The sequence below is a fragment of the Tympanuchus pallidicinctus genome, unplaced genomic scaffold, assembly GCF_026119805.1.
Source record: "Tympanuchus pallidicinctus isolate F22 unplaced genomic scaffold, pur_lepc_1.0 scaffold3, whole genome shotgun sequence".
Taxonomy (NCBI): domain Eukaryota; kingdom Metazoa; phylum Chordata; class Aves; order Galliformes; family Phasianidae; genus Tympanuchus; species Tympanuchus pallidicinctus.
Window position 1 is genome coordinate 46,973,737 of NW_026294747.1, and position 13,303 is coordinate 46,987,039.

Below are 13,303 nucleotides of genomic sequence, written 5' to 3' on the forward strand. Positions count from 1 at the left end.
CTCCTAATCCTGCTTTTCCCCTCATGCACAATGTGTGTGTTATAAGGGTTCTGATAGACATGCTCTACCAGATCCAACAGCAGTGACTTAAGGCATTACTACGTCCAGGCTGCCCATGATCCTCCTTGCTGGGCAGATAACACCTGCCCTTGCAGAGGCAGTGGATAGAAAGCTCTCTCATGCTCCCAAACCTGCATAGCCATGACCAGAATGAGCAGCAGGAGCCGCTGCATCGTACAACTTCAGGGCCACATCTGCAAAGCCTGCAGCACCTTCAGAACTAATGAAACAACAGAGCTGTGTAAAACTCCCTTAGAGTAAAATCCTGTTTATGGGGTGTCGAAAACACCCCTTGCAAAGGGAAACTGTACAAAATTTAGAAGAGATCTGTAACAACCTCTACAGACCACAGCAGAACACTTTCAAAAAAGTGTGACATTTGGAGTACTACAGTGTGAACTAAACACAACTGTCAGTCAGATTCTGATTTCATTTGCACTGTTTTTTCATGACTGCAACTTTCAAAGCCTGTAGCCTTTATACTGTTCTGAAACCTTGATCCAGCAAAGCGCTTACGCACATACCTAAATTTAGACTGTAGATTCAGGGAGCCTGAGATCAGGAAGGGACCATCTGTAGGAGCTTCTCTGTAGCCCAAACCACTGAACTTCCCCTCCTGACTTCTGAGTTGAGTCAAACACTTTAAAGTCCAGGAACAGTTCCTTTGAAATGAGTTTCAATTACCCACCTGCTTTGAATCACAAACTTGTTACATGGTTTGTTGGATCATCGCCTCCAGGAAATCAGAATCTGGTCTCCGGCACACCACATCTTTCCTGAGCTTTCCAGTAATGGCTTGAATACAATCCTCTCATTTAAGATTCCCATGCATTTTGCTATCAGGTTGGCTTGATAAAGAGTATCAGGACAGCAAACTGCCTGAAGCTGTCAGCTCTTAGCCTCAAACTGCAAACTGTGCACAACGCTGCCTGTGAATGTGCATGCCTTTGTCCCTCACTGAGGAGGAAGAGCAGATGGGAAGCTGAAGTTATATTTCGGTGCTGCTCACATGATGACACAGTGTGTGGCCCAAATCCAGCTCCTGGTTAAATCAGTACATATCATCCTGGTTTACATTGCCGTCAAAGAAGCTAAACACATTAACCAATGTTAGGGGCATAAGAATACTGGTAAGCACACCATTAACTTTACAGGGGTGGAAACACAAGAGTAAAGCTCTTCTCAAAAGAGCTTTGAGCTTTCTGAAGCTCAAAAGCTTCAGAAAACTGTGGTAAATGCCCCACATGTAATTTTATATGAGAAATTTGACTACTCGAAGGATTAGACTACAACCTTTTCTCAAGACCTCTACCCATGAAACTGCTTTATGTTATATTTGAGCCCAAGGGAGGCGAGTAGAATTTGAGCACATGCTTAGCATCACACAGGTGCTTACATGTCCTCCCCAAACATGACTTCTCTCCTGATGGACTACCATGAGAACTGACAGAAAACATTGCACAAGTTCTATCATCCTTACTGAAGCTCCAATTCCTCACATCCTCCTGCTCCTTTTTTCCTCTTCCCACCCCTCAATTTCAAAAAAACAGGAAAGACAAGATTTGGAGATCAAGTCAAATGTCCAATTTATTTTTATAACTTGAAACTGGAACAAACGTTGTTTTGAACGAGCGTACAAATGAAATGGTAGACACATGCTGAACTCAACATTGTGACAGTAAGGGAAAAAAAAAAAAAAAAAAAAGAGGCCAAAAATCTTGTACAGAGAATAAAAGGAACAATAAATATTTCACTAAGCCATATTGAAATGACCTCCAGCCATCTCAACATTTTATCCATAATAAAAAAAAAAAAGTGCTCTTGTTTTTTAAACAGAGCACAAATACCAAGCAATAATAAATAGTTCCAAACTTGTAGTAAAAGACAAAACCTCCAAGTAAACAACAAAAGCTCATACAATAAGTAATAGAAAAAGGTAATAAAAATATTTTGCCTTGCCGGTACAAATGCAAACAACTTAAATCAACGTTACTTTGCTTTGCAGTTCTAAAATACAAAGAGCACCATAAAAATGAGTTTGCCTGTGATAAACAAAACCTTGGACTGTCTTTTACATAGGACTGGGATGAAATGCTGATTTTTTGACCCTTTCCTTAAAAAATCAGTATTTTTCTTCCTCAAACCAGGTTCTCAAGCCTGTCCTGTTGCCAAGGGAGTCACGTGGAGATTTGTTCCAGACTTCAAAGGCATCAGGACTAGACACAATGAAAGTAATAAATTCCACCTTAAAATAATAATAATAAAATCTAGTTAAATTGTGAGAAAAGAGAACTACGGCAGCATTCTAGCTATTTTACCTCTATGCTATATTGTGCTTATGGCCTAGTAAACTACAGTTCTCCTAAGCAAGAAGAAAAGGAGAGCCATTTCGTTATCACTACAGTCTGCAGAAACACAACCCTTGTGCTTTTGGGGTGATTTACTGTTAGTTTCAGTGATCTAAGTCACAAGACTAGACAACTGCTGGTGTTGGCTATCCTGGATAAAATAAAATAGAGACCGGAGCTCCTTAGCAGCTTACACTACAATGAAAGGTGAATTCTTTCTTAAAGCAAAGAACCATGGACTGAAAACCATTGAATTATGGACTGTTAACTGCTGATCTGCATTACATTGATGCACGTCCAGGGGATTCTGCTGAGCTCTGCAACATGTCTCTGGTTTTGTACAAATGTCAGAGATCTGAATTTTCACCAAAAAGTGAAAATGTGCCTTTAAGGGATCAGATTCCAGCCTCAGCTGCGCTGGTGTAATCCAGCAGTAAGAGTGATGAATAATTCCTGATTTTTATCAGCTTGAGATCCAAAATTTGTCCAGAAGTCTTGAGGGTACGTTGCTCAAGTCAGGAAGACATATCTGGTAGCTGGACCAAATTCTCCCTGCTGTCACACCCATGCCTCTCCAATTGCTCCAGCCGTTCTGCACCGATGAAAGCTGCAGAAGAATTTGGCATGGAAATTTCTTTTGTTTGCTTTATTTTTACCGTCATTTCCTCCAAGGGTGGTGAACACTTTCTCCTTCTCCCCTTCACTAGGCATCAGTGCCTCTTCTGTCACCTGTCTTCCCTTTGACCCAACGGGGAGAGAGCGTGAGAGAGAGAGAGAAAGAACAGCAAAGAGACATCAAAAGGCACAGAATTTCATCCCAGTCCCTCAAACATTCAGAAATTTATGGAATGTACAATTCGGAGTGAACAGCAGCAAAGCAGCTAATAACATGGACTGGCAAGACCTGTACACGGAGTAGGTCCTGTTCTGACAGGGAAGAGAAGGGCTGTGCCTGGACCAATTTTACGTCAACCCAGTTACAACTGTACCGACAGCAGATCATTTTACCTGTGTCAAAGCGATGCGCCACGCTTTTTGCTATAAAATGCCTTTCTTCCAGAGGGCGGTCGGGCAGGGAGCAGTGAGTGGGGTGGCCGGGAGAGGGAAGATGTGTTGGACATCTTCTTGTTTGGAAGGGGGGGAAAAAAAAATCTCTCTCTCTCTCTCGAACCTGTGGGGAAGCTGCGGGATGTCACCTCAGACACCTTTACGGAAACTGAATTTCACTTCTCACAAATAGGTAATAACCATCAAGCCTGGTTCAACCATACCTGGTAAAACCTTGATGCAAGGGGGCCAGGCAACTTTGAAGATATTTAGAGCCCTGTGGGAACAGCACTTTTTTGTAGGCCATTTCTGACAAAAAAATATATATATATACAACTAAAATTATTTCTGAACAATGACAACAAACAAAAAAAAAAAAAAATTAAAAAAAAGTACTTAATTATTCTGTTTTGTTTCTTTTACTCAAAGGTCGTCTAACAACCCCCTTTTTTCTTTTTTTCCTGTACAATAAGGACTTCACGTACAAATTTTTTTTTTTTATTTTTGAAATATTTTATCCTGCCAAATTAAAAAAATATATTATGGCAGCCTGTTTGTTTGTTTTTATTTTTATTTCCAAATTCACTAACAAAAAAGTACATTAAATCCCTTTAAAAGGACAAGCGTACAGTTAAAAAATTACAAGCTTCAGTAAAAATACAGCAAGTGCCTACATCATATGAATCAACCAATATCAATATCCATTCCAGAAGGGGAAGGGAATGGGGATGGGGGAAGAAAAAAAGAGAAAAATAGGTACAGGTCAGAAACGTGATTTTTTTTTTCTGCAAAGCAATAACAATATTAAGCACTTTTTTCTACATACTTTTTCTACTTGGTGTAGCAATCACCTTTTAATCCCCGAATACAAGATTCTATACATTTTGGAAATAAAAATTCAACACCCAAGGCAGAAAAAAATTTACTAAAACTCAAGACTTTACAGTTACAGTGACAAGAACAAATTTATAGACCCACCATTTAAATTTTACTGCAACATTTTCAAGGAAAAAAGAAAAGGTTTTTTTTTTTTTTTTTTTTTCTTTCTGGTTTTGTAAAATGCCCAGGCATTCTCCATTATTACAAATACTGGTCCACTTTTACAGTAATCAAGAAATTTTAATATATATAATATATACTAAAACCCCGTCACCAAAAGAAAACAATATACACATGGCCATTATGGCATTTTTTTTTTAATAACCTATTAAGCAAACTTTGAAAAAAAAAAGATTGCTCAAACACACATACACACAATTTCTTTTTTACCCTTGTATGTATTCAATACTGTAAACGTATTTTAAGACAGAGTGCACTAAATTTAACTTTAAAAAAAATTAGCCGTTGTTCCTGAATTGTTTTTTCTCATTCAATGATAACAACTTGTAATTTGTGTCATTTGAGTTTTAATTCAGCAGTAAATCATTTCCATTCCATTTCCTAAGCAGCGTTGTCCTGAAAAAAAAAAAAAAGCTGAGAATAATTCAGCTAATGGATGTCCGAAGTTGTGCTGGGTATACATCTTCATTTGATTGGGTCTTATGGCATTTTCATGTCCACTATCTTCAACCAGTAATTTTTTTATTTTTTTTTTTTCTAAGTAAATGTGGCTCTTTTTTTCTAAAGAATGTACTTTTCTTGTTTTACTTTTTTTTTTTTAAAAGTCTTTTCATTTCACAAAAACATTTTGCATTTGTCTCAAGAGACTCAAATAGGAAGATCAGTTTTCAAGGCACTCACGTCAAATTGAATGGCAGTAGAAAAACTGTCCAATAAATTATTTTTATTTATTTTTCTTTATAGTGCCAGTATTGTGAATGCCATGCTTAGCAACACTGACACTTAATCTCAGCTGTTCCCTTACAGTTTAACCCACCTTTGGGCCAAATAGAAGAATATGACGTAATTTCTTGTTGAGAAGCCATTTTTGTCTTAACCACAAACAAAAGCTTTAAAGTGCGGGTCAACATAATTAAAATCTCTAACCATAATTGTCCACTGTTTGCTAATATTAGGCATAATGAGCTTTGAAAAAATTGGAAATTTGAAAGTAGAGCAGGTGCATTTTTCTGTTCTTTACTTTTTTCTGTTGTAATGCTTTTCTCAAAATACAATTAACTTCTGTTCTTAATTAAGTCAATGGGAAAATTCCTACCGACTTCAGTAGGAGCAGAATCTTGCCAAGATAAGTAGATAGACTAGAATTTATTTTTTCCTTCCTTATAATAGCATAACACCATTGTACATCATATAAGATAGTTTTGATATTTCAATCCATAAACCAAAAGACTATGAGTCAAGTCTTTTCATTGAGAAATTGCCACTTGCCCATCCTCTAGTAATTCTTTTAACTACAGCAAATTTGGACTAAAGGAGAGGCACGTACAGACATCCTAGACTCAGTTTTTTGTTAATGAGGTTTAAAATGAAAAATTTGGCTCCTCTGATGTTTGTAAAGAATATTACAATACTTGAGATGTACTTTTACTGTCTCTGGGAAGAGTGGCAGAAGAGGAAGAAGGAGGGAAAAACCCCCAAAAGTGACAGTGTGGCATCATTCTGTTGCCATAGCTTTAATAGCAGGAAGAAACTATCCAGTAATAATGCACAATTAAGAATGTTAACTGTTTTTTGAATGTAGCTGCCTTTTGCACCTATGACTTTTTAGTTGACATGACTTTAATGTTGAAATCCATCTAGAAAGGCCTCTATCATTAGTGACATTGTCAGTGCTACATATTCCATCCAATTCCAAAAGAAAGTGCTAATTTTAAAGATTGTTATCCGCTGTACAATTTTGTTTTCCCTAATCTTCAGGGTTATTTAAAAAGAGGAAAGGAAAAAAAAAGGGGGAGGATGGGTGAAAGAAAGAAAGATCTGTTAAAATGCTGGCTTCTTCACAAGAAATTACACATGCTTAGCTTAAATTTCAACAAAGCAGCGGCCCAAAAATTATAATTTAAAAAGATATGTTTCTCCCCTACAATGCAAGTAATCTCAGGCTACGACTGGGTAAAATTAAAAAGGGATACCCAACAAAATTTAAAAGAAATTTAAACAGAAAGAATAAAAAAAAGTACCTGCACATGCCAAAAAATTACAAAAACCCAATAAATACAGAAATTATTGCACAGTTAAAAGGCTCCACAATTTTTACTGCCTTAATCAACCCTCGGGTTTAATAGAACTTTGTAGACACAGGTTATATTTAAGTGCCAAAGTCTGGCACCTACCATAGTTATGCTAAGTAATGTTTACGGAGGCAAGTTAGGTCATCTTTTCTCAGTTGGCAATAGTTAAAACTGTACAAATAAAATGTTACCTAGACCCCTGAAATTTAACCTAGCGGGGGAGGGGAGGGGGGCCTTAGCTTCTTTCTGCCTGCTCAATTTTGACGTCATTTGTCAGCAAATGTTCTCCATGCCACTTTTTCATGTGTTTCTCCAGGGTGCTGTAAACACTGAAGGGCATCTGGCAAATGTCGCAGCGGTAGACCTCCTTCCCTATCTGGCCATGCGTTTTCATGTGACGCGTCAGCTTACTGCTCTGGGCACATGCATAGTTGCAGAGCTCGCATTTGTAAGGCCGCTCTCCAGTGTGGCTCCGACGGTGCACCGTCAAATTGCTGCAGTTCTTAAAGACCTTGCCACAGTACTCACATGTATCGCTCCTGCGCCCTTCCTTCGAACTGGGTCGCCCAGGACCTGGGCCGCTGATGTGAGGGGTGCTGCCTCCGGAGGCCGTGCCGCTGCGCCCTGAGAGCCCCCCGTCCAGCATGTCCCCCGGCGGGGTGGAGAAACGCAGGCTCCCATTCTCAGATGAGTGCTCGGAAGAGGTGGCGAAGGGAGATTGTCGGGAGTCTGTGAATCCTAGAAACGGATCCTTCATGAAGTGCCTCGATGCTGCGTACCCTACCAGCCACTGGGAGTAAACGTTTTCGGAAGGTATTATTGTTGCTGGTGGCAAGTCCAAATCTTTCTCAACTTTTATTCGTTTAGATGAGTTGTTTAAGCTGGGGCTTGTGATAGGTGTTGGCTTTCGGGGGAACAAGTTTGGAAAGGGCTCACCTGGGCCAAAGTTTCTTCCGTTGACCGTCCCCTCCTCGGTGCGGTCCAGCTCTCCTACCACCGAGTCTTCATCACCTGTGTCTCTTGGACAGAGGTCTCGTGGACACAGGTCTCGCTGGTCAGAAGACCTTTTCATGAAGCTACTCCTCTTCTGTTTCTCAGCTAGCATGTCATTGTATTGCTGGATGGCACCGAGACTTACATTCTCTATCACTTTTCCCAGGACGAGGGATTTCTCATCTGGCAGTGATTTGGAACCATTTTCTCGGTTACGACTCAGCTCTGAGTCCATACTGAAGCTTGACTCTGGCCTGCTCTCATTTTCCAGTTCCTCTTCCTCCTCCTCCTCCTCTTCCTCTTCCTCATTGTCATGGCCAAGGGAGGGATCGCTCTCATTCCTGAAGTCTGTCTCACTGGATTTCAGTCCCTCTCCAGTGAGCTCACTCGTGCCTGGCTCAGGAGAACTCGTGGTAGACAGTCCATCATCTGACCTGCCTGTCATGGAGCCAGCTTTATGCATATGCGTTTTCATGTGACGCTTTAGCTTGCTGGCTTGGGAGCAAGCATGGTCACATAGCTGACATTTGTAGGGCTTTTCTCCTGTGTGACTACGCCGATGGACGATAAGGTTGCTCTGGAACTTGAAGGTTTTGCCACAGAATTCACAGGACTTACTCTTGGCCTGAGGCTGGGGAGGCGTAGTGCTGCTTGGAGGCATGGGGGGCAGTGGTGGGGTGCTCAAAAAAGGTGATTTAGGACTTGGCTGGAAAGGATTCAACAGGCGATGCATAGGGTTGGTGCGACTGGGCGAGACTGGCGGAGGGGTGGAACTGTTTCCTGCCAACTCTCGAAGCCTTCTGGAGAAATCCATCGCTGGGGACTCAATTGCCATGGGGTTTAAACGCATAACTCTGTCAAAGGCACTGGGATGCTGGGCAACTAACCCCATTTCTTCGGCACTAAGGCGATGTGGATCCAGATGATGACGAGGTGGTGGGCTGAATAGCGGAGGTGTGTTTGGAAGCCGACCCTCACCAAAGCCAGGATGTTCACGCAAGATGGGTCCTGTCATCCGCAGAAGATTAAAAGGGTTGTTGTCTCCAAGGAAATTCATCAGAGGGGACTGTGCAACAGTCTCTGGTCCCAGAGGAGGAGGGATGGTGATGCGTGGAGTAAGGGAACTGTTGGAAGGGCTTGTTTCCAGGTAGATGCGGAATCCATGTGTGTTCTGGGCATGCTGAAGCAAGAACCAAGCGCTATTAAAAGGCTGCTTGCATGTTGTGCAAATATAGCTTGAAGGCTCATCTTTACCTATAAAAGAAAAACAGAAAGAACACTCAAAAAATAATACAGTGGAGAACATTCAAATACAGTTGGCATGCTCTTTATTTTGCTAACACATTTCCTCCTTGGCATTTCTGAAAGAAGGACTTAATTGCAATGTATTGACTGATATAAATTGTTGAACAGCACATTTACTCACCACACTTATTCAGTTAACATGTATGACAAATATCACACATACACATTGGTGCTGTATACGCTTATACCCTCCAACCTGCAAATAAAACCTTTTATGACGCATGAGGATCCAAATCCTTTCATGTGTTTATTCCACAAAAAAGGAATTTGTTTCAAGGGATTTATGGCTATGTATGAAAATCAAAGAAAATGCAGTATGGTAGATTTTATGGGGCACCTGCAGGAGCTTCAGTATCATTTCCACTCTTTTGTTTTGTATTTTATATACTCGGGGCAGCAGTCCACTGAGATCCTGCTGAATTTAATATATACATGCTTCAGTCATGCCAGAGCTTCCATTTTTAAAATAGTATGTAGGTATTAGCTGCTCAAGCTCTATTTGAGTCAACAGGAGCTTGGAAAACGTATCCTTGCATAAACCACTTTGACATTCTCTTTGCCAAAACACCAAGAAGCCACTCAAATGAAACATCCAGTAATCAAAGCTGACAGCAGAGCTGCAATTAACAGTAACAAATGTCGGGCCGTGCTTGAACTGGGTCCCAAGAATTTCTGAGCCTAAGCCTGTTCTCCAATGTAGAAATGCTCACTGGGGCCAAAAACATTGTTCTGTTTGCCTTTCTAGGCTCTTTGAACACTGCATAAAGGTGGAAAGCATTCCTTTAACCTTGATTCAGCTTTACATAAAGGACAGGTGTGGACAAGTCTGTGCTACAGTCATAATTTTGCTAGCTAGAAAATTCCAGTCCTGGGCACAATATAAATTATATGCTATCTTTAAAATGCACTTTTTCTCCCCCAATCCTTTTTCAATGCCTCTTCAACATTCCAATAACTTTATAAGTACATGTCTACTTGAAAGTTGTGATCTGGTGTTTGTTGTTTTTAAAAGAAGTGTGAGGTTTCCCAAAAAACAACTCTCCACTTTGAAAAATCTACAATTAATTTTTTGTTAGATGGCTTATTTGTCTGTTTGCTTGTTTATGAATTTTACCCCTCCTGCACCCAAAGGCACTGAACTTCCTGCAAGTTCTGAACCCAAACACAGCTCCCCTCAGAGCCTGTGAAATGCCCCAAGCACCCTAGCCTCCCCACTGCAGCATGAGTCTGAAGCTGGCAGCCCATTGGGGTATCGCAATCAAAGTTTGAGCTTTAAAATAGAAGAGTTTATAAGGTGAGCAGAAGCGTATCATCAAAACTACCTTTGTAAAGAGAAATGACTCATAGCAGCCAAGAAAAAAATTACATCTGGGGCACACAAGGAAAGGAAGGATTGCTGCTGGCTGAATTCCCCTCTTCTGGCTGTTGCGGGAATGGCTGCTGCTAACAAAATCTACAAAACCCTAGACAAGGAGGCTAGAGGATTATCTGCCTACCTATCAGCCTGTCAGTCTATCTAATCTTATCACCCAATGAACATCCATAAAAGCGTAAAGGAACAAGCATCTATCAGACTGGGACTTCCATACAAAGGTATGTGATAAATGTAGTGCAGTTCTTCCTGCTTCTATTGATTTTGCAAGGCTGTTGCTGTGGATAGCACTTTCAGACCCCAATTTCGGAGAATCCAGCTGTCCACAGCCAAGAAAAACTCTACCCAGCACAGCGAGTGTTTCTGACTGACACAACCCCACACCCCAGCCCTTCACACTGTGCTGCACAGGATGCGCTCAGATGCTCTGATTAATCTCTAGCAACTACTGTTGGAGAAGAAACAAGTTTGGGAGCAGTACTGTGCTTGGGAAAAAGAAAAAAAAAAAGTGCCTGTAACTGCTATTGACATTAATGAAAGCCACGTACAAACACTGAAAGGAACTGATACATTATCCCTTAAAATCTACTCAGCACTCAGGCAGTTAGGGAGTTTTATGTCAGCTCTGCAGCCAAAGCAACAGTAAATGCTCCCATTATTACTTCAAATATTTAAATTTCTGTTTCTTACAGAAATATGATGAAAATGTCTAGACGTTTAACTTTTCTTGCACAGCAACATGTGTAGTATAAAAAGTGACAGAAATCATTGAAGCAGACTAAAGTATATAACATACTCTGTCAAAAGCTTTTTTTAACAATATGTTTTACCTCAGCTCACCCTGGAATAGATTTTAATAAAACCCCTTCTGAAGTGTGATCTAATAGCAAATGAAGTGCAGCATCTTACAAGGTCATATATCTTCAAATTAAAGAGTGCTCTGCACCCTTCACCTTCATTTTATCCACTCTAATTAATCGATTTATTACCCACAGCTGTTCGATTCTTTCATTTTTAAAGTCACAGCATGCATTCTCTTTCGTTGGTTTCTTTTTCTTCCTTTAAAAAAGTGTGTGTGTGCGTGTGCGTGTGCGTGTGCGTGTGTGTGTGCGTGTGCATGCATTCTCCCTGCTTAGCTCAAGAGCTGACAGGGGGAAGAAAGCAGCTGCGCTTTAGATGACAGCAACAGCAACACGTTTACTTCAGCAAAGGCACATACGTAAAAGAGAAGAATTCCTGAGCAGGCTGAGGATCAAGGCCAATCTAAAACTGAAATGGCTGATTAAAAAAATTACCCTCAAAATGGCAGCCAGCTGGATGCTTGCTACTACGTGTTACGTGGAACTGAGATGTTTCATTTTGTTCTCCAAAACTTCACCTCCATGAAATCCAAGTGAGGAAAGAAAACTCTCTCCTTTTCACTTTTCTTTCATATAGAGCAAATTAGTGCTATTAGTGATGTAAGATTTACAAGCTGGAAGCAATAAAACAGTCTTCCCTTCCCTTCTTGTTTTGTTTAGATTTCATGTTCCTAAACACTTATCTTGAGGAGACCACTACTCAATGGCAAAATTGACTGCAGGCAATCTGTCTACCAACCTCTAACTGCTCCATATGTGTTTGCATGTCTGTGTGTATATGGATATACATATACAAGCACATGTATACATATATACATAAATTTTTGCAAAGATTCTCCCCAAACTCTCTTTTTAAAAAAATAATAAAAATAAAGTGTTCATTTCCATATTATCACTTCGTGGTTATCTTGCCTAGAAGTTGCCCTGAGCAGTGTAGATGCTCACTTTTAAGAACAGAACAATGTCAAAAAGTCTTTGAAGATCCACTCTGAACATTTTTATATTCAAAAATTCACTAAATATTTTAAACATGCCCAGAAACAGCCACGTATTGCTCAAGAATGATCCTTATATTTAATAATGCAGTGCACCTACACTATAAAACTCTTTGTTATAAGGCTACTTTTGATATATGGCTATCCTAATCCCTAGCCACCTGCACTGAAGTCTGTCTAAATACCGGTGTTATGACAACTAGCTATATAGGCTTTGCCATGTGCAGTCTTTATCACTTTAGCATGTGCTTGACTTTAAGCATGTGAGTAATCAACATCAGGGAAACTTAAGCATATTCTGAAGTGCTCTGTTGGACGGTGATGAAATTATTCATGTGCTTAGAGTAAAACACAAGCCAAGACTTCATTAATACTGTTCAATGAATTGCACATGGGTTCTGTAAAAAAGCCTGATTTTAAGGAGCAAGGGATCAAGTATAGTTTTTTACCTTTATGCTGGTTGGCTTCAAGGCTGCTCTAAATACAAACAAATACTACCACTGTGGGTTGAGCCACTTCAGGAGGGCTGAATCCTACCAAGATGCCAGCATATGGGTTCAGAAATCTTGATTTTAGTGACAGAAAGGACTGCAGAATTAAAGAATGAGAAGACTGGGTAAACCTTAAGGGTTACTCTGGTCAAATTCCTGACCCAAGAGCTGTCCATATCTTTGCATCTGTTTCTATGCATGGTAGATGCTCAATTACCCCACTTCAAAGGCCACCCTCATGGAGAGCCTGCAACCTTTTAAAGTCTATCTTATCCCTCCTCTTCTTTAAAATCATGAAGGCTGCTCAAATGCCTAACCTAAACTTTTCTTCCATCACTTTAAGATCATAATATTGTGTCCTACCCTACATGGACATCAAAAACACAGGAAACGATTTAGTTTGCACCTTACAGGCCATTTGGGCATCATCCAGCCAGGTGATTTGCAGTTGAACAAGATCAGATCTCTTAGCATGAGCTTCCCCCAGCTTGATTTGGAAATGCCAGCTGAGAAAAATCTATTGTGTATCTGGCTAGTCTGTAGCAGTGGTTGAGCATCCTCAGTGTTTAAAATATGGTCCTCTTTTCAATTGAAATTTCTGGGTTCAACTGGCAGACATTCAGTCTTATCTTGTAGATTAAAAATCTCCCCAGCATCTACCTAAGTAGATAATTATAAACAATGAAATTATTGAACACTCA

The 13,303-nt window shown here is 40.2% G+C and overlaps 1 protein-coding gene across 4 annotated transcripts in view; it reads right to left on the reverse strand.

Moving 5' to 3' along the window:
* Positions 1 to 1,629: 1,629 nt before the first annotated feature.
* Positions 1,630 to 13,303, reverse strand: part of BCL11B (BCL11 transcription factor B) — a 94,574-nt gene continuing 82,900 nt past the window's right edge. For all 4 annotated transcript variants that reach the window (XM_052693345.1, XM_052693341.1, XM_052693342.1 and 1 more), the window contains one exon: positions 1,630 to 8,833. In XM_052693345.1, the coding sequence (XP_052549305.1) occupies positions 6,822 to 8,833 (2,012 nt within the window). In that variant the 3' untranslated portion in view covers positions 1,630 to 6,821. The remainder of the gene's footprint in view (positions 8,834 to 13,303) is intronic.